At 40.7% G+C, this 26,236-nt stretch overlaps 3 protein-coding genes across 3 annotated transcripts; 2 read left to right on the top strand and 1 right to left on the bottom strand.

The window, feature by feature from the left end:
* Positions 1–1,322: 1,322 nt before the first annotated feature.
* On the top strand, positions 1,323–11,765 carry LOC311262994 (OX-2 membrane glycoprotein). The gene is made up of 7 exons (XM_084362779.1): positions 1,323–1,495; positions 1,996–2,100; positions 2,525–2,845; positions 4,923–5,252; positions 8,458–8,742; positions 10,019–10,120; positions 11,371–11,765. The coding sequence occupies exons 2-7, from the start codon at positions 2,034–2,036 to the stop codon at positions 11,376–11,378; spliced, it is 1,113 nt and encodes a 370-aa protein (XP_084218905.1). The 5' UTR covers positions 1,323–1,495; positions 1,996–2,033; the 3' UTR covers positions 11,379–11,765.
* Positions 11,766–17,441: 5,676 nt separating this feature from the next.
* On the bottom strand, positions 17,442–19,801 carry LOC311262272 (B- and T-lymphocyte attenuator-like). Its single transcript, XM_084361545.1, has 4 exons — positions 19,705–19,801; positions 17,848–18,177; positions 17,722–17,760; positions 17,442–17,637 (listed from the first exon to the last, which is right to left on the bottom strand). The coding sequence occupies exons 1-4, from the start codon at positions 19,790–19,792 to the stop codon at positions 17,519–17,521; spliced, it is 576 nt and encodes a 191-aa protein (XP_084217671.1). The 5' UTR covers positions 19,793–19,801; the 3' UTR covers positions 17,442–17,518.
* Positions 19,802–21,655: 1,854 nt separating this feature from the next.
* LOC311262302 (uncharacterized protein) lies at positions 21,656–25,893 on the top strand. Its single transcript, XM_084361586.1, has 4 exons — positions 21,656–21,715; positions 23,244–23,263; positions 23,387–23,427; positions 23,744–25,893. Exons 1-4 carry the CDS (start codon positions 21,696–21,698, stop codon positions 23,924–23,926), a joined length of 264 nt encoding a protein of 87 aa, XP_084217712.1. The 5' UTR covers positions 21,656–21,695; the 3' UTR covers positions 23,927–25,893.
* Positions 25,894–26,236: the final 343 nt, after the last annotated feature.

Below are 26,236 nucleotides of genomic sequence, written 5' to 3'. Positions count from 1 at the left end.
GCATTCTCCCACTTCCTGACCTTGAAATAATGCTAAACCATTAATCAGAATCAGAAACATTTTATTGATCCCCGAGGGGAAATCGCTCACGTTACAGCTTTCAAAGTTCAAAGTTCAGAATATGCAGAAAATAATAATAATAATAATAATAATAATAATAATAATAATAATAACATCTATATATAAACAAGAACACCAAAAACAAAACAAAATACATGAAAAGTACACTCCACTAGAACAAATGTACATATATACAGAGCAATAAATAATGCCAAAGTTGAAAACACATTTGCCATTGCACACTGTTAAATTGCAAATTAGAGAGAAACAAAGTCTCCAAAGTCCTCCTATTGACCTATTGAGCGAGGAGTTGAACAGTTTGATGGCCACAGGCAGGAATGATTTCCTGTGGTGCTCTGTGGTGCATCTTGGTGGGCAACCGACGAGTACCAAAGCCAGTACCAAAGCCAGTACCAAACCACACTGGCTTAGTGCTAACCCTGTGGTATAGTTGTACATTACCTCATTAAATCTCACTTGTAAATATTTGTGTGTCTTTAAAGGCCCCGACAACAACACATCGCAATCAACCTCTTTAAATGAGCATGGAGTCCTACATGAACATGATTTCTTCTAAATTTGGAACAGTTTGGGTTATTTCACATGAGAATTTCTGTTTTTTGTGGAAGAATGTTTTACTAAACATTAGATGTGGTTGTTGTTTATTAAGTCATGCATATTTAATGTTAAAGAGAGCTGCAATAAGGATACAGGTCACTCAATTAGACCTATTTCATTTAGCTCTGACTCAGTTATTTGTTATTTTGTGTAGTGGTGTGCGTTTATCTTCACACTGTTTTATTACTAACCCAGGTTTTAAGATTATACGCGTTTTTTTGTGTGTTTCTTCTGTTTTGTTAACTAATTTCCAACATACTGATTTAACTCAAATGCTCGCCTATTACGAAAACATGCTTCTACGATTCTGAATGCATTTTCATATCACACATTGTTTAAATGTTTTAATTTTCAATAATTATTTTTAATAATTAGGCTACCTGTGTTCATGTCTGACATGTCTTCTTATGAAAAAAATAATAATGTTGTGTTTCTGCTGTTTCCTGCTGTATTTAGCCATTTAACCACACAACAGCCACAACTTTAGAAGGAATCAAAAAATGACATTAAACTCTCCACCTGTCCTAAAAAAGCAATAAACACAGTCAGACACCAGAGGGCGCTGTTAGCCCAACACTCAGCGGCTCTGCCTGCCCTCGACACCTCCACTCCATCCAGTGAACTGGAGGTTGGAGCTGCCGCCGGCTGGTGTTCATTGTGCTGGTGGTGGTGCGCAGAATAGAAAACAGTCGGATGAGTAAAAATAGTTCCTCGCTCGTTCTGGAGTGATGTTTCAAAAGGCTGCTGGGTCATAAGGACGGGGGAGATGTTGCAGAGGTAGAACATCTTCAGCTGTTTACTTTCAGGACAAGTAGAGGTGAGTGTCTCAGCCTCATGGCTGTATAATTTCATTTATATGACACAGGGAATAGAAAACGTGTGACAGATAATTCAGTTCTCCTCAAATCTCTTGATTAAGTACAGATCATCCCAGTAAATCACAAACTGTGTTGTAATTGTTGTGTATCTATGGTGTAGTTCATTAAAAGTTGTTTTATTAGTGTTGATTTTAACCTGGAACACAAAACCTCTGAGAAGTGACAGAGAAAAAAGTTTTAAGAGGTCTCTGACACCCAATGAATTTTTATTTGAAAATCCATCTACAATGGATGATACACAGTAGAGTTAAGAGGAGATCATTTTGCGTCCCACTGAATAGTTTAAGTGTGTTGGACAACATCTGGTGACCACAGGAGCTGACTTGGCTCGAAGAGCTGGGGTAAATTGTTAGCACTTAAAGAGTCTCTCTGAATCTCTGTTGGATCAAGAGTTCATGTTGGGCTGAAGATGGTAACTTGAATGTTTTCCTCACCTCAGTACCACTCTTCCTCCTCCTCCTCCCTGTTAAATGAGCAATGAAGAAGATGATGAGGAAAGGTCTGCAGGTGTGTTTATTCCTACTGATGGTGGGAAGACTGCAGGGTGAGTATGGAAAAACTCGACTGGAGAACTCCCGTCACATCATATTGTAATGTTTTTTTACTTAACTACTTGCAATATGTAAGAATTTGCCGCCTGTCAGTTAAAAAAAAATAGCGGGCAGTGCATCACCAGAGCAATCGCTAACTGCTGCTTACTGTAACTGCTGTTAGCTAGTTAATTCAGTTAGCCGTGCAGTTAGCAATCAAGATCTGGGGCTTGTAGAACCGGGGGAATGTTGGTGTTTATACCGCTTGTATGGGAGCATTGGGCGGGAACATGGCTAGCCTGTTAGCATGCTGACTTCAGTAGATAACATCAGAATTGTAGTTTCTTTACATTCCGTTGATGATTTTTGTCAATTTTTGAATGTTTTCACACAAAATTCGTACATATTGAACCTGTGAATATTGGTTGTATGTTTCAGGCAGGGTAACAGCTCCGGAGCGTCTGGTAGCTCCGGTGGAGAAGCCCTTCAATCTGACCTGCAGTGTTTCGAGGGATCGAGGTGAGTCTCTGAGGCAGGTGCGCTGGCTGGATGTCCAGAACCAGACCCTGCTGAGCTACCTGCCCGGCCAGAGAGACAGTGTGAGCGGACAGCAGCACGTGGAGCTCATCTCCTCCCCGAAAGACACCTCGACTATCACCATCCGCCGGGTGGGCTTCCGTGATGAAGGCTGCTACACCTGCATCTTTGACATGCATCCGTCCGGTTCGAAGCAGGGCCAGACGTGCCTCACTGTCACCTGTGAGTAAGTCCGTTAAGGACAGCGGCTTTGATTTTATAAGCGAAGACGACCAGTTTAGAAAAGATCTCTAACCCTGAGAGCCCATACCATCACTCTGGTGGGTGTAGTTCAGCTTCATACAGGGCAGTGTACTGATACAGTTTAACACATAGTGACCTCTCATTTCCTGTCACCGTTTGACGATCACCTTCTGTTTAGATATAAGGAATTTAGTTGGTGCTTTTACCAGAGCAATTTAAAGTGAACATCAGTAGAATAAGCTTTGCTTCGTGGATCTCCACTGCCAAAAGTGACTATAGTAAGGAGCCATGGTTCATACCATGTCCTGAATGACATGCTGGTACAGTATGTGACAGAGTTAGAAATACAGTGCTAAAGCAAGAACAACACAGCTGTGGGTCTCTGACATGTGTTCAACCCTGACAGGAGAGATTTAGATGAAAAATTATTTTTTTTATCCAGGAAGTGATTCTGCTATTGTGCCACAAGTCATGAACCAGATGGGAGAAGCTGTCACTTGAGCAGAATGTCAGCAGAATAGAAAGAAATGAAAAAAACACCCATTATTGTGATTTGCAAGTGTTCACTGTGACCTTGTAGCCACATCAGAATGAATCAGCTTCTTAAAACTGGATAGAAACCCACTGTGTACCTAGATTAGCTCAATCATTTGTATTACAGTTAAAGGAGAATTCTGGTATTTTGAAACCAGGGCCCTATGTTTACATATTTTGGTGTGAAGGGAACTAATAGGCAGTCCCTTTGGGAAGTTGTGATGTTGTGATTACCAAAATTGCAAAATTGTTCCGGCCCACACCAGTCACGTTCATCCGGCCCACATACTGCGTGGGCTGGATGAGGGTGTCCAGTACAATTAAGCTAACTGGGAAGGTCATGCAGAATTCACACGGACTGCAAATTGCAAAACATTGCAACTTCCTGGAGAGACTGAATATGTGCAAAAAGTTTTGAATTTGGTCTAGAAGTTCGCCTTTATACCCATAGCAGCCTGTGTCCCGGCAACATAATCCTCAAGGTCAACTTCGACCGTCAAAGTACCTCCACTAAAAGCTCATTTAGAAACATCCCTCCGGAGATACAGTAGATCTTTTTGTTAAACTGGAAACAGCCGTGCAAAATCCACCAGACTACACTCACAAAAACAGTAATTTTATTATTGTAAAACACACTACTCAATACAAACTCGACAGAAACAAAGTTAAGCTCACCAAAACTGTTTTATTTCACTGTTACAGCAATCGCCAGCTCTGGTCTGGTTGAAATAAACCATTAAATCACCGTGTTGAAGTGGAAATATCAGGGGATTAGTGAGAGAGGTCATATATCAGAGAAGCAGCTGGGAAAAACAGCAGGTAGAGCCAGAATATTTTCACTTTGAACACACACCACAATATGTACACTAATGACAAGGATTAAAAAATACCAGATCTCCCTTAAAATGTTGGATTTTATTTTCTGCCAGCCGTGGTTCATTTGCAGCCATTTAGCCGAGAGCTTGTTGACACCTCTCTAGTTATTCTCACAAAGTGGGAGGTATCATCGGTATCAGGAATTCCTGACATGTCAGACTGGGAATTACAAGTGAGAGACTGACAGTTTTTCCCACTCCGCTGCTCTGTGGTGAATATGGCACAACTGATTTTGGATGCCTGCCCTTCGCACCCACCCATTAGGATTAAACAAAACCAACCCTCCAGTAGACTCCAGGGACAGCTACTCCTCCCTCCAACCTGAATATCAATCTGCTGCGGGGATTTACTGAAAATACTTGACTACAGACGTCCCTAACCTCTGAACACAAGTTGTTGAGGCTCAGCCAGTCATGTTAATAAAGAGCGGTGGAGCAGTGGGAGAAGGAGGGCTTATTCTTCTAACCAGAAACAGCTGCTGCAGATTCCAGTGACTGGTTTCTGTTTGGGTGCCTCATACTTCTGAATATTAGCATCGTCCTGTTTTTCACCCTCTGCCGTCTCCCCTCCCCTCTTCCCTTTTCTTATCCTTTCTCCCTCATCCACCACCCCTTCACTGGATGGTGGGCTCTTTTATTCCTCCCAGCGCACGTCGCTGCCGACAGCAACAAGACGGCAGTGAGCGGCAAGAAGGCCTTCCTCTCCTGCTCCTACGGTTTGCCCGAAAAGGTGCAGCAGATCACATGGAGGCACACGTCAGCGCAAGGAGACTCCGCAGAGGTGGCCTCCTATGCGAAGCGGAGCGACCCCATGATAGAGCCGCCGTACCAGGGGAGAGTGTGGCTGAGTGCCTCCCTGTCCGACAGTCAGCTCACCATCCAGCCCGTCGCCATCCAGGACGAGGGCTGCTACACCTGCCAGTACACCACACATGCTGAAGGGCAGAAGAGCTCCACGGTTTGCCTCGCCACTTATGGTAAAACATCTTTTTCCCACCCAGCCATTATTGATCAGTACTCTGTATTAGATTTCAGTATGGCACACACAAACAAAAAAGGGGGAGGAAGACTTGAGGTCCAGCTGTAGCATCATGAAATGAAGGAGTAAAGGCCAAGAGGCTGGATTAAAGGATAGATTTACCAGATTTAAAAGCTCAATTTCAATAAAATAATTCAATCTCGTGGCTCTTCTAGGCTTTCCAAATTTTATTGGACCGAATGGTTCAAATTATGATAGTCAAATGAGTCTTTTGCGGTGATTATGACGCTCAAAAAATGTTATCCACCGTTTTATAGCTGCTTCTTTCACAATTTAACCTTAAAGGAAAAAGTCTTTTCGGGCCACTGCGCATCACGTGATGTTGTAATTACACAGTTTGGCCACTATGAAAGTTGGCTTCAATGCCTGGTGCTCCTCCTGGGGGCTTGGTTTAATTCACCAAGCCTGTGTTTCGGGCACAAAGCTGCAGCTGATCACGCCGCAAAGACTACAGCTAACTAGCCAACTAGCTCAAGAATATATCTGAAAAAAAGCTGGCTCTGGTGCGCTACGGCAGCACAGCAGCCATGGTTATTTATCATGTGTTGGACAAGTGGAAGCGTGAAGGGTCAGGGAGATCACATGAGTTAAAAGCAGTCTTGATCTGGGGGTCATGAATGTCTGTATCAAATTACACACCAGATTTCATGGCAATCCATCCAATTGACATATTTTACTGTGTTATTTTAAGTGTCGAACCAACAGACTGACCAACATTCCTGAGGACACGCTGCGAAAACAGCTAAAAGTCTGACGGATAAATGTATCTGTTAGTAATGTTGTTACTACAGTCATCACAACACTGTCACTTTTTTGTTAACCGACAGATTTTTTCTTTTTTCTGAAAAATAGGTAGTGGTTGTTCTGATTCACGTTTTTACACGGCTGTTGTTTTTGATTAGATATCCGACAGTAGATAAAGGAGCTGCAGAGACAGGCTCCTGTGGGGAAAATGAAGGGCTGAGATGAATGTGGACGAGGTCCGAAGAGATTCAACAAGGTGGACCAGGAATGTTGATCTTTTCTTTCTGATCGTGGCTGCTGAATGTTTTCATGATGCAGCAGGGCTGATTTGTTAACACACACACACACACAGAACAGTGTGTCCATGTGAAGAATGGAGCATTGGAAAGAAGGATGGAGGCAGGGAGCGAGGTCCTGATGCATGACTGTGTCAGTGTTTGCAGCAGACAGTGATTCCCTCTGTGCTTTGTCTCGCTCCCTCTTTGCTCATTTGCTTTCGCACTTTTCTCCCGTTCCCTTTCTCTCACAGTAATCTCAACAAACAGATGTGCTTTTGTTTGAAATCGAACTGTACAGTACAGTAGGTGTTTCTGGTAGTGAGGCACTATTAGTATTAATGTGATTTATTCTTGCACCCCACCACCCTCACCCCCCCATCCTACTCTGGATGATGTGATGCCCCCTCCTTTACTCCCACTCTCACAGCCAACAAACAATGTTAGCTAAAATGGACAGATGCACTTCTCTCAGAACACAATAGAAAAAAGATGTAACGAAGAATAGGTCATAAAACAAAAACAGGGGTGCCAGTGGGTTTGATTTGGCTGAGAAATTTCAATTACATCGTGGTTATAATTTTTATTTTAGTAACGTATCAAAGAGCAATGTGACAGGCGAGCTACCCTCAGATTTACAATGCTTTATAACAAGTTTCAGCTGTCTAGTGGCGTGGCCCACAACATTTTTGGTTCACTCTCCCCGGTCTCATGGCATTGTTTCATTGTCTCATGGCAGCACCGAACAGCAGGAAGACAAGTTGGTGAACATAGTGGAGCGTTTAGCTGCTAAAGAGACGGATACAATTTGTCCAGGAGTTGTTGAAGACCAAGTTAGTTAAAAGACAGTGAATGTTGGTCTGTAACTGCTGGATGGGTTAGGGTTACAGTATCGCACTCGCTCTACTCGCCTAAAGTGAGCATCCATTAATGTTCCCATCAGTTGTTTATGGGACACTTATTATTGTAACACCATACTAACAATGACAAGTATTTTGTTAGTGGGAATTGTTTAATACACATTCCTTTTTTTATGTATTTTATAGATTCAGTATTCAGAATGTCATTTTCTTGGCTGCTGTAAGTGTTTTTGTCTGTTGCAGGTAGCAGTCCCCCCTCCCTCCTCTCTACGTCACCACACTTGCACAACTTCTTTTTTTCGAGGCAGCTCTCTTTGCCTGTTTCTAATCTTCAGGCGTGTCTCATGATTTGGCCTTATTGGTAGTATAAACCGTCACCAGGATTGGTATTGGTAGCGTTCCCTGTTCCACCATTGCCAGTGTAGGAACCAGAACAGGAGGGTCCTGCTGTCTGCGTGTTTACAGAGCAGATGGGACCACCCCTTTATAAAGTTCTCTGTCCTGACCCGATAAAGCGGGCATGGATACCAGAAAATGTCTTTTCTTTTTTACTGGATGAGCAGGGGAGGTTTGCTGACCAAACACTCTATAACAGTGGAATTCAATTTAAAATAAGAGCCCAAATTTCACACTAGTTTTGAGCTAATTCACAGGGAATTATGGTTTGGATGGTTGGGAGAATTTTTTCCTGTTGCGGTTTGACCCACCCTGAAATCTGATCCAGACTGATAGTGGGTGAAGTTCTCCACCTAGAACTCTGAGAAGACACTCTGAGGGCCAAATATCTGTGGCTAAACGTGTCCTTGCCAACAACAATGTTCTCGATTCCAGTGTATCACATTCCTCAGTCAGCACCGAGAACGGAGAATTGAAAACAGCCAAAGATTTACTTATGGATCTTAAGTTGGCAGGAATTCACATACCTTAGCTGATCCAGTGGCTTCAAGGTTTTTCGCAGGTAAATACAGAATAAACTACACTCTGGATTTTTGCCAGTTTTTGGATTAAAATAATACACCTCATATGCCTGTCATCCCACAGTGTTCTCACTTAGTGTTTGATCATCATGTGAGAACATTTCCCGAAAGTTTCGTCAATTCTGGCCGAACAAAGGAAGTTGATGGAATGAATTAATACCTCAGTGCATTCAGGGAAACTGTTATATCTGCCAAATGTATAAATCTCAGGACGAGTTTCTTTGTGTGTAAATGTGTTCCAGTGTTTTGTGATACTCATTCCAGCCGTTTCTGTTCATTTGTCCCAGTGCTGCCCAAACCTCAGGTGAGCTACAAGACTACCTCTCCAGGTGTGATCGAAGCCAACTGCACGTCAGTGTCACGCCCCCCTGCAGAGATAGTGTGGAACGTGGAGAGGGATAACCGCACCATGGGCCCCCCTGTGACGACACAGCTCCCGCAGGGAGACGGGACCACCCTGGTCATCAGTACACTGACTGTCCAATCAGGGCTGCTGAAAGACGTGTCCGTCAAATGCTTGGTGCACCACAAAGGGCTTGAGTCACCGATTGCTGTATCCATGAACACTAAAAGTGAGTTTGTGTCCGCAAACTCCTCTTTATTCAAAGTTGTTGATAGCATTGTGGCTTTTTTTCCAGCATACACCAAAAATAGTTTATATCATCATTACTTAAAAGGGAACAGGAGACGGTGTGTGTTGACGGGTCTTGGAGAGTTCTACTGCATGTGTGAAAAAAGTATTATAAAGCCTTTTGTGGCTCCAGAGGAAGCTGCATGTAATCTGATAATCTGATGAAATGCCTCCAGTGATGTCACTCAGTGGCTAAATTGCATGGTGGGTAAGGCACAGTTTTTAAGAGCAGTCCACTGGTCTAACATTGTGCTCCTGTTGGGCAGTAATACACCCCAAGACCTGTCAACACACTACAATGGGTACAATTGGTGGAGTTACCCTTTAAGTAATGATGATATAAAGTACTTTTGCAGTATTCTGGTAAAAATAAAGACACAATACTACCCTTAAAGATGTGTTTTGTGAAAAAAGACTACTAGCACGCCAGGCTAACGCTAAGAATGCTAAACAAAGCCAACAGAGGTTGGTTGAGACAAAACTTTGACGGGTGCTTGATCATAAAGCAAACTGACAACAAAAGACAGAGAAAGTTCTGAACATTGTACTGACAACTCTCAGTAAATTGAATTTAACAGCAACGATTCAATTTAAGACCCACACACACACATCAAACAAACATCAGTGTAATATATTAGATTATACTGAATCTTCATCACGTGTGAGGTTCAGTCTGTTTATGGTATGTTCAGTCTGTGAGTGATGTTTGTGTCTGTATTGATTGTTCAGCTTCGTTGCTCACTTTACATTTATCGGGAGCTGTCAGGACAGTGCGGGCTCATCTTTTTTCAGATTTTTCCCTTCAGACTATAAAGGAAAGCCAAAGTCACTTTTTCTCAAATGTACCATTTGCCCTGTACAGCAATTTCTAAAATAAAACCTGTATTGGTTTTAATGCAGCTATTGATGGGCAGTATGTAAACATGCTCATATGTGCCATGTGTGTTAGTTTGCCGGTAACCTGTAGTTAACCTTGGTTTCATGGCTCAGGACTGTACACATTAGGTAAACCAGATAGTAACACTATAGTTAATCTCAAATTTAATAAGTGAGGGTCCATAAAAGAGACGCAGTGTCCAGACAAGCGCAGGCTGTTCAGCACACAGACAAAAATACCAACAGAAAATTTTACCCTAATAACATTCAACCACTGCAAAGGCATGATTTACACACTGTAATTGATAATAAATTTTTGTGTGTGTCTGTCTCTCTCACAGTTGGGACGGCTCTCACCATCCTGATCTCAGTCACTACAGTGGCAGCCCTGTTGGTCATGTCCCTCTGCTTCTGCCTTTGGAAGTGTTTCCTGCGCAAAGAAGGTGAGTGCAGCACGGTGCTTGGTTATTTTCATGTTTGGAAATGCCAAAGTTTATATCAACGACTAAGGGAAATAAATGAGTTGATAAGCATCATACTACTATACACCTGACACACCCTTGGGGCCGTTTAGATACCGATGTATGGAAGCATATTGGGGACAAAATTCTTCTCAATTCCTTAAACGTGGAGAATTTATGTTGATACGACCCTGAAACAAGAGTTAGATGTTTTTATTGTTGGTCTCCACCCACACCTCCGTCACCTACATTCATACAAGAAGAAGGAGCACAAGGGAGAACTTAATAAACTGGATAAATTATACCTCAAACATATTTTTTCCAAAATGTAAACCAAGAGATTGCCAACTGATATCCAAAGAAACCTGCTGCTGTTATTTTAGTAGCCATCCACCTTATGGACGCTAATCATCTTTCTTAGAGTGACTGGTATGGTGTATCAATCATTCAGGAGGATCTTAGTTAACAACTTTATCATGTGAATACAACTTAACACTAACACACTATAATTATTGCTTAGCCCACTTACCTAATGCTGCTAAAGCCTAGAAAGTCCTGCTGTTGCGTAAGTTATTATGATACTTTGTTACTAGTTCCGCCGAGGGTCGAAAGTATTACCCATAATCGTTTCCCCCCGTCACTTTCACAGTGACTTTCCATGGAAACCGCCTACTGTACAAGCTAATGGCGATGGGATACATTTCGGTAAAAAGGATAAAGCCTCAATAAATAAGTGACGTCATGTTAATGCCATCAACATATGAGAAAAGACAGGCAGCTTCATTTTTTGCTACCTGCACTCCATCTGCACTTTAATCGCACACTTCATCAGTTCTGTTCTCTGTCTGTGCGTGAAGGATGTCAACCATGGATCTACTACAGTAGTGCTATATGTTTGTATTGTACAGCATGAGGAACTATCTGTCTATCTTCTATCTTAAGATGCATTAAGTATTGACCTATACATTATAATATGTGATCTGATCTGAGCATAAAAACTGGAACGAAATCATCTATTTCGTTCCAGTTTTTATGGTCAGCTCCAATGAGAATCAGCTAGACACAGAGCATTTACAGTAACACCGCCCAAGAGGGTCCAACTACCAACCTTACATCTATGGACTCAGTGCTGAGTGCAAGTCGTGTTAAAATGCGAGTGTTAGTTACAAAAATCTATGAAGACAGTTGATGAGGTTATATCTACCCAGTATTACTTTAACATTTTCTTTCAGCTGATTAATCTTCCAGATGAGACCAGAAGCTGAAAAGAAGAGGAAGGACTGTTTCCCGGCAGCAGCATCGTGTCACAAAGGGAAGATGTTCTGACACGCCTCTACAGGATGTCAAATACAATCCCATCTACGAGCACCAACTGTACAACGACATTCATCTCTGCTCTTCTTGCCTCTGCACCTGACTCTTATATAATCTCCAGGCTGTCCTCACATGAAGTCAATGAGGAAATGTTGAGTGAATCTTTGTTTTCCTCTCTCTCTGGTTCTGTAATTGATTTGAGTTGATGGCCACACATTCCTCAACGCAGCAGAGTCCGTGTATGTTTGCTGTAACAGCATATTGCCAACTTCTCTCTGTTTGTCCCCTATTGATCATTAAAGGATAAGTCTGGCGATATTTTATTTTTTATCATCCAACAAATCCAATAAAAAGACTAAAAAACCTGTTGTCTGCGTGGCCAAAGCTTGATATAGCGTATTGCTTTGAGACACAGAGCTCTGTTGTAGTCCAAAAACTATTTAAAACACATTAATCATTGATTAAGTTTATAAGTCGGCACCAAATGTGTATTCATCCGCGGCCAAAAGCAGTCCCCAACAAATTCACAATTTACTCCTGTTCTGGTAACATTTTCTAAAACCTAGAGTGCCCAGCTGTTTGAGGAAAATATTTTGCCTTTTTTTAATGCTGAAAGTCTAAGTTTGAATATAAAATATGGCCAGCCTCATCCTTTAGATAACACAGCTAATTGGCCCTATTAGCCCACCATTAAGGTTTTACGTCTTGTACCTCAGTCAAAGCCGTACGTCACTTCTGTGTGTTTTTAAAACTGGGTGGGGTCGGGGACATTCTTCATGAGTTCAACTAAGAGGGCTGAATACTTTGTTGTCTTTAAAGCCTACTGCAAACTTTTCTACATCAGTCTGTCTGAGCGTGTTGTGAGAGAATATGTGTGTGTGTGTGTGTGTGTGTGTGTGTTGTTAGAGGTTAGATACCACGGTCAGATAGCTTAAAATAATTCCCTGAGGAAGCGACGCTGAAACCTTTTTGGTGCCCCTAAGAGGAATGCGTGTCTTGTGGCTTGTCTACATGACAGAGTCAGTCGCGTACGTGTGTGAGGATGTGAGTGTACAGGTCTGGCTGTGATGGGAGCAGCTTAGTGGCTTGATAATGGTTAAACAGCCAGAAGAGCCACTGTGCTGCTTTCAGACTTTTTGAAGAAAAAAAACTAAAAGAATTTGTATGTTGCTCTGGACTTGTGGCACCTAAATGCCCAGAATTAAATTGTTGTGGGACTTTTGGGATATATGTTGTTTGCATGTCTACAGGGGCATTTAAGAAAAAGCTTTATGCTGAAATAATCTTCTATATCAAAGCATATGATATGAATCTGTAGGTTATCGACAGAATGACATGCAGGATATCAGACTCCAAGCCTAGTATTTTAATCGGGCACATCACATTCCTCACTGTTAATAAGGGTTCTCTGTCTGCATGTTTTCATTATATGCATACAGCAACTCTGAAATGTGGTTTCAGAAAAAAAAAGTTTAAATATATGCAAATGTAGCTTAGTATCAGCCCTGAACAAGGAGAAGAAATGTGTTGATGTAATAAATGCAACAAACAGATTAATAAAAATATTAAAAATGACAAGTCTCTGAATCATTATTAATGTTTTAACTTTCATCTCTGGAGCTCAGCTTTGTACTCCTCAGAAAAACATCAAATTCCTTTGCCAAACCTGGCTCCCAGATGCTCATATTTTGGGTCCTTTTTCATCCCAAGCCAGACGGGTTATGATGAACCTCGCAGAGCAAAAACACACACATGTTGTGCGCACACACAGAGCCGGCAGGGCAGGCCAATTCTGTTCAGATGTGTTCGTAAGCGCAGGGATAACAAAGTATTTACCTTGGTTAGATATATGTATGTGTATTTAACTCAGCACTTACTGTACATACACTGTACATAATGTGTGTGTGTGTGTGTGTGTGTGTGTGTGTGTGTGTGTGTGTGTGTGTGTGTGTGTGATAACATCATATGATATTATTATAATAACATTGTATGACTAGGATTGCTGACATTTGGATAACATGGTTGTCCTCATCATAAATGTGTGTGTAATAATCTTGTCAAAATCTGTATTGTACATTTTGGAGCAAAACCACAAGCTTTTAGCACTGCTGCTCACTGTGTCAGAAGGTTTTAGAGGATAGATTCAGCCAAAAATAAGAATTCAGTCATTATCTACTCACCCCCACGCAGATGGAAAGTTGAGTGACGTTTTGTCGTCCACATTTTTAGAGCTTCACAGCAAAACGGCGTTGCAGCGTTCTCCTTAACAACTGAAGTAGCTGGGGACTTGTTTTAAAACAACAGTAACAACCAAAAAACTATAAAATGGCTCCATAATGCTCGTCTAGCGGAACCCAAATCTCCAGAAGGCCTGAAATCCCAAAATGATTTGAAAAGATAAAATGCACACTAAGGCTTTTAGCAGCTACAGGGAAGATTTTGGCTTTAGGTGTAAATAACGTCTTTTCAAATCTATCTGGATCTTGGGGCTTCCGGAGACTCCATCTACTTCAGTTGTTTAGGAGAGTGCTGCAAAGCTGTTTGTGAAGCTTAAAATTATTGATTCACAATCATAATAATGTTTTAAGGAAAAGAGATATTTTTAAAATCACTTGTGTCTACATAGAAATGTTATCAATATGACCTTTAACCTTAACTTTCTATTAGCATGTGGATCAATAATCAATGAATTTTCATTTTCGGCTGAACCTTCACTGTGTCACTGACCTGACTGTATCTTTTCCAAGTCTGTTTGTATGTGTTGTGAGAGCGTGTGTGTGTGTTAGAGGGTAAATTCCACAGTCAGAGTTTAGGATCTAGTCCCTGAAGATTCAGCCCTGAAACCTTTTCGCTCCCCTGAAAGGTATGCATGTGTTATTGCTTGTGTCTGCTTTTCATAGTCAGGCGAGTTCATGTGAGGAAAGAGAGTGCGGGTGTTCAGGTCGGCTGCAGTGAGGTGTTCAGACGGGGTGGATTGATTAATGTTACTGTTACTTAAGGCTGAAGGTTAAACATCCAGAAGAATCACTCAAAACACTAAAGTGTCCTCGAACAAAACAATAAAACCCTAAAAAAAAATATTAGTGTGTTGCTCTATGTTGTTTTCTCCAGAAATCATGACTTGGTTACTCAAGATGATCTTGTTGTGGGCAGTTTCATTTAGGAACTATTTTCTCTCTACTGAGGCACTCACACCAACCACATCACTGCAGAGACGGAAGTGTGAAGCTTCCTCACACTCAGGACAACCTACAGTGATACAATCGGGGGTGAAAGAAAGAAAGAAAGAAAGAAAGAAAGAAAGAAAGAAAGAGAGAGACATTGCTGTTGAGTTTTTCAAATGTATTTTTTATTTTTGTTTTGTGCTTTTGGGGCCGAGTGTCATCTAGTTCTGTTATATTAGAGAGAGGGCAGACATCTCTTTGGCCAGTATCTCCAAAAGTCAGCAACTCACACCCAAATAACCAACGTAAAATTTACTTCGGTGTGCCTGTTTTTTTTAAATTCCAGCTTATGGTCAAAGAGACCCTCCAGATTCTTTTGTTTGAATTACACACGTCCTCATCATACACTAAAAACCCAACTGATCCACTTCTGTTTAAAAATCCTACAGAAACAACAACTGTATTTTTCTGGGAGATTGTGGAGTAGGACCACAAGCATTCTTCACTCCTCTACAACTTGTCAGATGACTTTGAAGTCCACACACTGTCTGAGTGACCTCAGGCTCGATCTAATCAGGCCTGCGTCAAACTCTGCCTTCGCACAAGCCTCCACGCTCTCTGTCTCTCTGCCGTCTAAACCACGGCTTTGTCCACAAGAGCAAAAAAAAACAATTACTGATGTGTGTGTGTGTGTGTGTGTGTGTGTGTGTGTGTGAAAGAGAGAGAGAGAGAGAGAGAGACTATAAGAGCAGAAGTTGTGAGTGGGCTGTAACTACCAGATGCCGTTTGTCGAGATGAAAAATTTCCACTCAGAGACAGAAAAGTTCACCGACTCATTTCACATGACGTTCATAAAGCATGTAGGCTACTTTTAAACTTTTCACCTCCCTCTCCTCGGTGAGCATGCAGTAAGAAATGTGACAGCAGGGTCACATTATTCAGGAGCATTTCTTGACATTTTTCCACATGCCATTTTTCAGTGAAAGGACCTTTTGTGAGCATCTATAAATGAATTAAAGCGTCAGGATTTGCAGGATTTGCTCCGCTGGATGTCACCCAAACAAAACTGAATTATCAGCATGTTTGTCAATAGGTCACGCTCTGTGTATTCAGCATGATGAGCAGTGATGGGTGATTTGTTATCTTAGGGGTTGGATGAGGTAAACAGGTCCATATGGGAACATTTCTGATTGAGTGAGATTTTTCCTTCAGATTGAAAATCAAACAAATCAGTCTGAGGTCTACAGTGTTTATGAAGATATGTTGTGGTATTTCTGGTTTGGCGGCCAATTTGTTATCGAATCAGTTCAAAACGGAAATTTATGGCCTTGTTTTGCAGTAATCCTCACAAATATCAGCAGTGGTTCACCATTAATAATGATAAATCATGGAAGAATACAGCTTTAGATTTCTATGTTTATGTTTACATTTTATCTTTATATTCAAGCAATCATGGGTATTGGACCATTAGACCGATTAGCACATATCAAACATGTCTTTGATTTCTGGATATTCATTGTACATTTGCTGATGGTTTCATGGAGTACAATCTCCTTGACAGCATTGATTAGATATAGTCATCTACAGTATATGGTTCCCACAACACATCACATCAACGACTGAATAAGTAGATTGTCAGCGACTCCCAAAACATAGTATATCACCGCTACGCAAACAACATGGCACACAGTTGCAGTTAAGGCAAGAAAACTATTTATTTAGGTCCAGGAACTTAAAATACTTAGTTAGGTTAAGGAAAACATTTAGGTTAAAATCACTACGTTACTTCTAAGACTTCCCCTACAAAGTATCTATTACGTTTCATTATGCACATCACATTACTAACTAAGTTAATAAGTTTCATCTCCCCTTTTTGACTCTTAAAAAATCCTTCCGATTGAATAACCTAAGGACAACTTGTTAGTCCAACTGCTTACAACTGCTGTCTGCAGAAGGCCCAAGCTTGTGGCGAGGGGTCAGAGGTAGATACTGATTTGAACGGTCACAAGCCAAAAAGATTGAGGTTGAGAGATGTCATTAATAAAATAAGTTGGTTTTAAATAATATGTTCCTCTTCATCCTCTCCGCTCTTTCTTTCTGGTAATCTGTTAACATTATGGGACCGCCAAACATCTTATTTATCTTGCTGAACGTGCGACCACCATCATTATAAGACCACTTCCTGAAGTACTACAGCATCTCAGTATCCGAAACCAATTGTGTTTGAGCAGAGGGTTTTTTTTTTAACTTCCTATATGTTGACACACACCCACACGTATGTGGACTGTTGACAGGCCAGGTGCTATGTTTCCATGGGTGGCTGTGAAAAACACAGAGGTCTGTACGTGTGACAGAATAATGTGCAGATGAAATGTCGGACATGTCAGTATGTTTGCTCATAATGTTATTTCAGTCTCTTCCTCAGAGAATAAAAAAAAATTCTGTAAAGAATAAAATAGTGATCTTCTCTGAAGAAATGCAAAAATAAACTTTAAGGACACAACATCTGTAAACTTTCAAAGAAGAAAATGCGTCCACAGTCACGGATCGACCAAGAATTATATTGCAATGCTGAATTTATTTTTATTTCACATATAGATATGAAAACAAACAGGAGAACCTTAAATCCATTCTGAACCTTACTGGCAGCCAGTGGAGAGGCCAGAATAGGGGTGAAATGTTCTCTCTTCCAGGTATCTCTCAGGAGCCTGGCTTTGGTGTTGTGGACAAGTTGGAGACGAGACAGGGAAGACTGACGGATCCCATTGTACAAGGAGTCCAAGTTTCAAGTTTCAATAGTCCAAGCAAGAGACAACATTACCAGCTATCATTTGCAAGTGCTCCATTGTCACTTGGCAAGATCTAGAAATGTCATCACATTGTTATTTTTAAGTTTCTGACCTTAAGGAATCAGGAGAGCTAACAGTGTTAGAGCGCCAAACAGCAGAGCTACGCCAAGACAGATGAAGAAGTAGGCCGGCAAGTTCAGATCCTCATCACCAGCAACACTTGGTGGCTCATCTACAAAAGCAGAAGGACAGTTTGAGCAATAGTCCTCTATCCATTACAAGTTAACAGAATAATTTAACAAATATAGGTTCTTACTTGTGGTATCGGCTGACGTTTTAACCCCCTGGTAGAAGTCTGTAGATTGATGGGAAGAATACAGAATGAACACTTGAAATCATCTTAAATAAACATTTTGGCACTGATGGATAAAAATCGTCCTACCTGACACTGAGATGTTGATGGCGTGACTGATCCCCTCATATTTGTATCCTTTCAAAGTACATACGTACAGGCCGTCGTCATGAATGGAAATCCGTTTGAAAGTCAAAAATGAGATAAGTTTGTCTTTAACGTGTTTGTCATTCTGTTGTACATTTTCTGTATCATTAATCCGTTCACAGCTGTTTGTGTCGCTCAGTTTACACCAGGTGACAATGAGTGATTCCCCGCAGTCTTTGACAGGACACCTGACTGTCACACGTTGTTGTGGGGCTGCTGTCAATGTCGTGCCTCTTCGGACCAGCAGCCCAACTTCACATGAAGGAGACACGTCTAAAAGAAAAAGAAGCTGTTTGTCAATTGAAGAACTAATACAAGATAACAGGAAAGTTAAAATACATCTACAAAATATGTGTTTAAATGCAGGAAATCTAGCTTTTTCAAAATATATTAAGACTTTTTAAAAATTATGCAATTTGTTCAATTAAAGGTCCAATAAGTAAAGCAGCTGATTGTTGAGTCTCAATCCCAACTCTTCAAATACTGACACTTTAGGTTGATGGCTGGCCCGACCTCCCAACCCAAAGTGTTGGTGGTGGCCTCAGGAAGTTTGAGGCGCAGGGGCGAAAAAAACAAAAAGGGCACAAGCTGTATGTGGTGAGGCACTAGCATGCAGAAAGTCATTATACATTTATAGTGAAATAGTTAGATTTCTTATCATGTGATTATAACTACTGCACCCCTGTAATAAAACATATCATAATCTATTAGCTATTGGAGTGGAAGAGCACCCAGAGGGCACTTTATCATGTTTTATCTACCAAGAGGGCTCTTTTTGATGCGATCGCCGCCTCTGGACCCCCTCTGGGTCCACCAGTGAAAAGCGCCAGTATTCGATGAGTTGAGAATGAGACTCACAATTAATTATCTTACAAACTGGACCTAATATAATCCAACACTGCCACCCCATTTTCAGAATTTTTCCCGTCTGGTTCTATTGTGTATTTCTTCCAATTACTTCCAATTACACCCAATAGTTTTTATATTAACACAGCATATATACTAAATAATTACTTTGTGATAAAGGGCCCGTGATCGAAGGTGTTACTGTTTTCTCTTGTCGAATTTATCACTTAAATCTATTTGAAATGTTCCCTTACGCTTTTATTTTGGAAGATACATTGTAACTGAATGTATCTACATATAGACAATAGCACTACCCAAGATCATGTCAATTTTTAAGTGTTTTATTTCTTATTACACAAATTATAGTGTAAATTAGGGCTGTCGCGGCAGCACGATTATCTTATCCTACAGAATTCATCTTCAACTTTAGTTATTGTTTGTTTTGTCTCTTTTTTGGGAAATAAGTTACACTCAAAATACAAGTGTAAGGAGTTGGAGAGAAAGTCTGTAACCACATAACTGTAACTCTACAAAAGTGTACAAAAAGAGCAGTTACACTTAATTTTTCTGTTTTATGGCGGGTTTTTTAATGTTTTACAGCGTTCAGGTGCGTAACTGCCACCTATGACAAAGCGAGACCAGAAAGACACGGACATCATTTAGGAGACAATGTCTTATTTCCACGTCGCTATCATACAAGAATTATTAACACAATATCAATATCTAATTCTAAATATCACGGTTATCGTCAACATCGGTATATTGTGACATAGTAGTGTACGTACAGTGTGCCAATCAACCTGTTTTAACCATGTTTCCTATCCTGTAATTCTTTTTTTTCTTTTGTTTTACCTAACCTCTTGTCTTCTTCTCACTAAAAGACTCCCATCTATTCAAAATATCCCCTTCTGCTCTCTTGAAAGTCATTTAACAAAATAAAAGTGTTCAGCTCACCTTGACCTCCTCCATAAACACAAACGAATGTGACACAGTAAAATATCAGCAGATAGGTGTGTGGCAGTTTGTCCATTAGGCTTGACATCTTCCTCACCTGAGACCTTACAGATCGACTGAAACTGGAGCTGCTGCAGGGGCTCATTTCACTTGTGTTCACAAGTTAACCACTTCCTGACCTCCCACGAGCAGCCGAAGACCACCTTTCACATGTGTGTATGTCAGTGTGTCATTAAATAACAGTTCACAATGTGCACACGCGTGAAAAGTGAATCTTGTGTGTTATCTTTGTAAATATAATTCTGTAATTCAGCCGTACAGAAACACTTATTTACACAGATTCAGGTCATCCTCGATATTGAATCTGAGACACACAGTTCTAAAGGTTACTGAGTGCGTGTGTCACTTCAGGGGCCCGTAAGCAGCCCAGCAGGAAGTTGTAACATCCTGGCATCAAAGGCAGACTGAAGCCATGAGTGTACATCATTCCACTGAGTGATGAAATGGAAATTAAATCCATTTCAACAGAAAAAGTATTTCCACACAAGCCAGGTTAGCGACAAAAGCCTTTGCATTCTCATGAACTGCTACCATTAGTCAGCAGCGAGCACCAGAGGCCACTTAAATGTTCTCATCATTTTTATGAAATAATAAGATGCTTGCTTGCTCCCCTTATCCAATCTGTCCAAATCTCTACAGCTGCTGCAGGGGAAGAAAAAAACAAAAGTCTGCCAGAGTGCAATCACAAGTTGGGTAGTTACGGGTTAGGGTTTTCTTCACAGGTGGGGAATGTGTATTCACACTACACATGTGGCACATTGATGTCATTCATGCAAGTGTTTTAATTTATTGTTTGCTTCAATGCAGCCAGCAGATGATGTAAGATGCCACTTCCTTTTCTACAGCCAACCGAGGGCATGTTCATGCTCAGTGGTCTATGAATCACCCAGACTGATCCGACAGTGCCCTCCAGTGTATGATGTTAGGCTACATATGAAAACACAGTTTGCGTTAATGAATATTCTGGGCAATTTACTTACTTTACTTATTTCAAACATCAGATATTTGACAGCTGAACTTTAAGAAGACTCTTTTAGATGGATTTAACTGCTTTGTGCTTATGAAAGAAATATCTCTGAAGGATCATAGCATCCATACAGATCTGTTTGTACTCTTGACAAAGACAATTTGTGTGTAAAACTGGACTTTCCTCTGAACGTGAAAAAAGATCTGCGACTTCCTCATATTCCTCATCATGAAAATTTGCACAATCATGCAAATGAGACAATAGAGCAACAAGAGCAGACATCACAGTTCAGGGTCGGCTAACCTCACCTACTGCTGATCTACCTACATGTACCACCTGCCAAATGATAGTTTCGGTGAAACCTTGCACATGTTTTTGAGATGTTTGTTTGTCGAGGCGAAATGTAGGTGACTCCACCGTCAGATTTTATTTGGGACCATTTCTCACGGTAAAAATTGTTAGACTGTGTTGCATTTCTTTGATTGATCATTCCTTTGATGTATTTGAGGTTTTCCCCCTACAGCATCAGTGCATGCATTTGTGTGTGTGTGTGTGTGTGTGTGTGTGTGTGTGTGTGTGTCTGTGCGTGTGTGTGTGTGTGTGTGTCTGTGTGTGTGTGTGTGTCTGTGTGTCTGTGTGTGTGTGTCTGTGTGTCTGTGTGTGTGTGTGTCTGTGTGTCTGTGTGTGTGGGTGTTTATCTGGTGTGAGAAACCACCATGCACAGGAAATAAAAATAACACACAAACAGGACATTGTATGCTCTCTCTCTCTCTCTCTCTCTCTCTCTGTCATCTCTCTCTCTCTCTCTCTCTCTGTCATCTCTCTCTCTCTCTCTCTCGGCCTGTGAGCACGGTAGAGAGATCAGTGAGATCAGCGTCTACCACAGTCCTTCCTTACCAACCAGGCACTAGTACCTGTCACCCGCAGACAAATACAGTGTGGACACAGATTCTGTGGGCACATCATGGGAAACTGCACCTCAAGGTGAGTAATCATCCCTAAAACGACTATGAGAGGGCACTCTTACATGCCACAGAGAAATGTTTCAGCGTGTGGTACTTACATTTTAAAGCTTTCCTGAAACTGCTGCGTTTATTATGTTTGAATTAGAAGAAAATGTGGGTGAGAACATTTTAAAAAAGAATAAAAGAAACATGAGACAGCTGGAAACGCTTTACACTTAGTAACAAGAAACAATATTGCATTCTGGCCCTGTTGCAAGATTCTTCTTCTGCATTCGCTACAGCGAGGAAATAGTGGTTGCTGGCTAAGAATAGACTGTTTCTGTCATTAACAGGTCAAACACTGAGCATTCACATGAGCAGCTTTTCTTTTCAAAACAGTATGTATTTGTCATAACATGGTGTTGAGAGCATGCAAAGTTCCAACTCCCATGTCACAGACATAGACAGTTGGACATGGACAGATGTGGGTTTTAGGCATATGTAAAGTGTTTCCTGTTGCACCACTCGCTGTCATCTGTTAAGCTGTCAAGGAAACACTGCTGCGGGTTAAAACTTACACCTCTCTAAAGCTGTTGCAGATTTTATCTACTCATGTGTTCTGGTATTTTAAGATACAAACAACACCAGAATCCGCTAAGTGGAAGTTGAATTAGCATTTTCAGTCTTTGTAATTGCTTTGTACGAGGGGTTGACAAGTTCATGGCCGAACGTAGAAGGAGATGACTTACACAGTTCTAATCTTTGAGTGATTATTAAGTTTGAAGTTAAAGGGGCTCTATGTGATATTTTCTAGCAGTTTAAATGTATTAATCACTTTTGTATCGGCCTTCTGTCAGTGGATTGTAACCTGACGTGAAGTGTAGACTTTCTCCATCTCTCTCGTTGACTATACAAGCCCGTAGACTTAAAGCTGCTGTAAGTGATATATTTGAATTCAAATAAGTGTTAAATAGCTCTGTATTCCAGTTAGCTAAAACAACGACAACACTTACAGCAGCTTTAAGTTGTTTAATGCTGCTGGACTGTGGATTTTTCTCCAGTGCCTCTCTCTGCTCAGCTAATGGAGAGCAATAGTGGCTTACCTTCGTTCAAGCCCACCAACAGTCACACCACCGGGCCCTTAAATAGCTTTTTTTGGTCTTTATGTTTCCGGTTCATGAGAATTGCAGACAGTTGTTCCAGTCCACAGTGGCGATGTGCCATCTAAGAATGCAGATTTGAACTCGTCCAACATCCGTCCTGTTCTCCCAAACCTAATCACTATCTCGTGACAACGCTGTGCTTGCTCTGGTTGGGTTTAGGCACAAAAAACACATGGTGATTGTGATTTTGATGATGTTGTCACTACTGTGGAGCACTTTGTGGAGGTCCAGGACGTCTGCAAAGAAGAAATTATGTAGGAGGGGACTATGTTGAAACATAAATGTGCTAGGTTTTCTGGAACTAACTCCTTCTACCATGGGCCATGAACTTGTCCGTCACCTTTCGTAGATCTGAATGTCTGTGTCATTATTTTGGTCTCATCATTTGTATTTGTTCTACTTCAGGATAAAGAAGAGAAGTAAAGGTAAAACCACATTTTTAGTAAAACATAAATAGTTTTAATAGTGGTCACTAAGAAAAGTTTATCAAAATGTATACAGTTTAGCAATGATTAACATTATATGTATATATACACTGTCTCTTTTAGGGAATTCTGCTCCAGATGATAACAGCGGCACAGACAGTAAGGTAAACCTGCACATGTCAATGCTGAGTCTATTTTTGTTGAGCATAAATCTTATCAGTTCGAGCTTTACATGGGACATGGGTGTGTTTCTGTGCTTTTATGGCAGCTCAGTCAGAGGTGCTGCCTCGTCAGATTTGCATACTGGGTGAACATTAGCGTGAGGCTTGAGGTCAAAGAAACTGTGTGGCTGATAATTTCACTTATCACATCAAAAACGTGCTTGTTGCAGCTGCACTGCATGAAAAAGTTTAATTATTATTTGTAACGTGTTCAGGATTGAGGAATAACCATCTCACTCTGTGAATTGTCTCATGACAGCCTAAGGAGGACGTAACATACGCCTCGATCGACCACACCTCTGTCAAGAGATCAGGAAGACCCACAGCTACCAGGGATGATGATTGTGACTATGCTATGGTCAATATCCCAGCAGCACTTCAACCGGAGTCTGAGGGCTCATCTAAAGAAGAAATTGACGACGATTATGTACTGATGGGGTAAACAGAACCAACAGGACAATTTCACTCAGGCTGAAGATGCCCATCCAGAAGTTAATTTTGTGTCAAATGTTTTGTCTTGGCATCTAAGAACTTGTTCCTAGTCGAACTGCTAATCAAGTCTTCATCGTCAATGAAAAAACTGTCAAAATGAAAAAAACCTATCCACAATCTACAGCAGCTGGTCGTGGAGACGCCGAGCCCTGTGAAGTTTCTCTATGAATTTGAGGTAACACCACGTGGTGTTCCTTCGTCAAGGAGACAAACTTGCATCACATCTGACCTCCTTACAGAGGAAACACAACCTCAAGACAAGAATCTGCAGCTCTTTAGTCTGATAAGTCTGGATTCCTGAAACATCATGAGATTAGCACGTAATCTGGAATCAATACATTTCTGAAACTATATTTAAAACATTTCACCATCTTCAAGTCAACGTCTTCAAGAAAAGCAGCGTTTCCCAAAGCTTCTGAGCTTTACCGTACAAGTTAACACCACGAGCTGAATCACTGTGTTTGCAATTTACGCGATCACTGCATCATTCAAAAAAAATCTGATTGCGAATATTTTTGTTTGCAGATAAGGCAGTGAACAACATGGATGTACTTGGTTTGTGTAAATACTACAATACACAATATTTGCGCTGTGACCCAAATTCATACTGATAGTCCGAGAACGTTTTTAGCCGCAAAAAAGTATATTCAAAGCACAGTATGCTGACGATACAGTTGTCTTTTGAGTGTACTGTTGAAGGATAACATTCTCCCACAACAGAAAGGTGCAAAGCAGTGGTGGACTCAGGATGTTTGAGGGGCAGGAGCAAAAAAGTAAAAAGGGCACCAGTTGTATGTGGTGGACAGAAAGTCTTGATAACAGGGCACTTCACCACATTTTGTCCACTGGAAGGGCACCCAAGACAGCACTTTATCATGTTTTATCTATGATAGGGGCATCCAAGAAGGCACTTTCGCAGCGTTTTTTCAAACATGGGGCACCAGGGGGATTTCAGCTGAACTAAAAAAGAAATAAATTGTGTGTGGTGGTAAAACGGTTCCAAATATGGATTAAGTCATCAGAAAAACACATTTTGCTTTCTCTTTGTAAAGTTTAATTGGCTAAATAGCTTTCCAAAGTTACCGTTTTGTTTACAATTGTGTCATTTTCAGTTTTTATACATACTGTACATACATACTGTATAATGAGTATATACAATTATGACTCATTTGGACACATCTTTGGTGTTTTTGCCATTCACGCAAGAAGTTTTTTTTAAAGATTTTGATGACGTACTTTATTGTTTGTAGAAAAAAATGTCTTCAAACTTCCGTGTGTCACCTTCAGTGTAACAGCTCTGTTACCCTGTCAACAGAAAGTGACTTTTTAGTCAGGCTGGCTCATGTGAGAACATCTGCTGTCACTCTACGATTCTCTACCGCCGATGAAAGTTTGATCTTTATCTGAAGTCTGTTGAAACAGAGCCAACACTTTGCTCCACCTTAAACTGAAGTTTCAGTCATTGAATTTTAGCCCAGCGTTAAGCTGTCTCAACCAGCCTTCACTAACGTTTACAAGCCAAAACTAAAACAGTAGCCATTCGTGCCATTGTCTCAATATCCAATCCATGATGGAAGAATTTCATGTTTGTTACAGTGTCCACAACACAAATCTTAATCTGCATTTCAGAGTTTGTGCTCATCTTGCAGTGCTCCTGAGAATTGTTGCACGGCTGCACACCAACCACATATACTAAGAATAGATACTTAAGACTTGAGAATTTACATGTTTTTATGTGTTGTATGTGTCTGCAGGATGCCAATTTGTTGTCAATGCCTGTATCTATGCAGAATTATTTATATGGAAGAGAAGTGTGATATCCTGTAGGTTTCCTTTTGTTAATTGATATCTTTATTGATTAAAAGTTTACAATTTACCACTTTTGTTCACTATTCTGTTGTATAATATAACTGGGTATGACATAACTCATGGCATAATCCCTTTGTTTGAAGGTGAAACAGAGAGAAAATCATGTTACTGTGTTCACCAGAAACGGTCAACTGAGAAGCCAGTGGTGGAATGTAACTAAGTACATTTACTCCAGCACTGTTAAGTACCAATTTTGAGTTACTTTTACTTTACTTGAGTCTTTTCTTTTCATTATTATTATAACTAACAATTATTACTATTATATTTCATTATTCTTATATTATTTATATTATTATTATTATTACATGTCTTTACTAGTTATTTTACAAGTTTTGCATACAAAACCCACCAAAACCTTAAACATTATGTTTTGTTTCAAAGTAAACTACAC

This window comes from Pagrus pagrus (genome assembly GCF_965226575.1).
Source record: "Pagrus pagrus genome assembly, chromosome: 9".
Lineage (NCBI taxonomy): Eukaryota > Metazoa > Chordata > Actinopteri > Spariformes > Sparidae > Pagrus > Pagrus pagrus.
Note: the sequence above shows the minus strand (reverse complement) of the source record. Positions and strands in the feature narration are given on the sequence as shown.

Bases quoted from the DNA above. Each gene is read 5' to 3' on its own strand.
- LOC311262994 (XM_084362779.1), top strand. From the start codon at position 2,034: ATGAAGAAGATGATGAGGAAAGGTCTGCAGGTGTGTTTATTCCTACTG. The intron at 2,846-4,922 runs GTGAGTAAGTCC...TATTCCTCCCAG, and splicing joins GACGTGCCTCACTGTCACCT to CGCACGTCGCTGCCGACAGC. The intron at 5,253-8,457 runs GTAAAACATCTT...CATTTGTCCCAG, and splicing joins GGTTTGCCTCGCCACTTATG to TGCTGCCCAAACCTCAGGTG.
- LOC311262272 (XM_084361545.1), bottom strand. From the start codon at position 19,792: ATGTCAAGCCTAATGGACAAACTGCCACACACCTATCTGCTGATATTT. The intron at 18,178-19,704 runs GTGAGCTGAACA...TTTTTCTTTTAG, and splicing joins TGTTTATGGAGGAGGTCAAG to ACGTGTCTCCTTCATGTGAA. The intron at 17,638-17,721 runs GTAAGAACCTAT...CTGCTTTTGTAG, and splicing joins AACGTCAGCCGATACCACAA to ATGAGCCACCAAGTGTTGCT.
- LOC311262302 (XM_084361586.1), top strand. From the start codon at position 21,696: ATGGGAAACTGCACCTCAAG. The intron at 21,716-23,243 runs GTGAGTAATCAT...GTTCTACTTCAG, and splicing joins ATGGGAAACTGCACCTCAAG to GATAAAGAAGAGAAGTAAAG. The intron at 23,264-23,386 runs GTAAAACCACAT...TGTCTCTTTTAG, and splicing joins GATAAAGAAGAGAAGTAAAG to GGAATTCTGCTCCAGATGAT.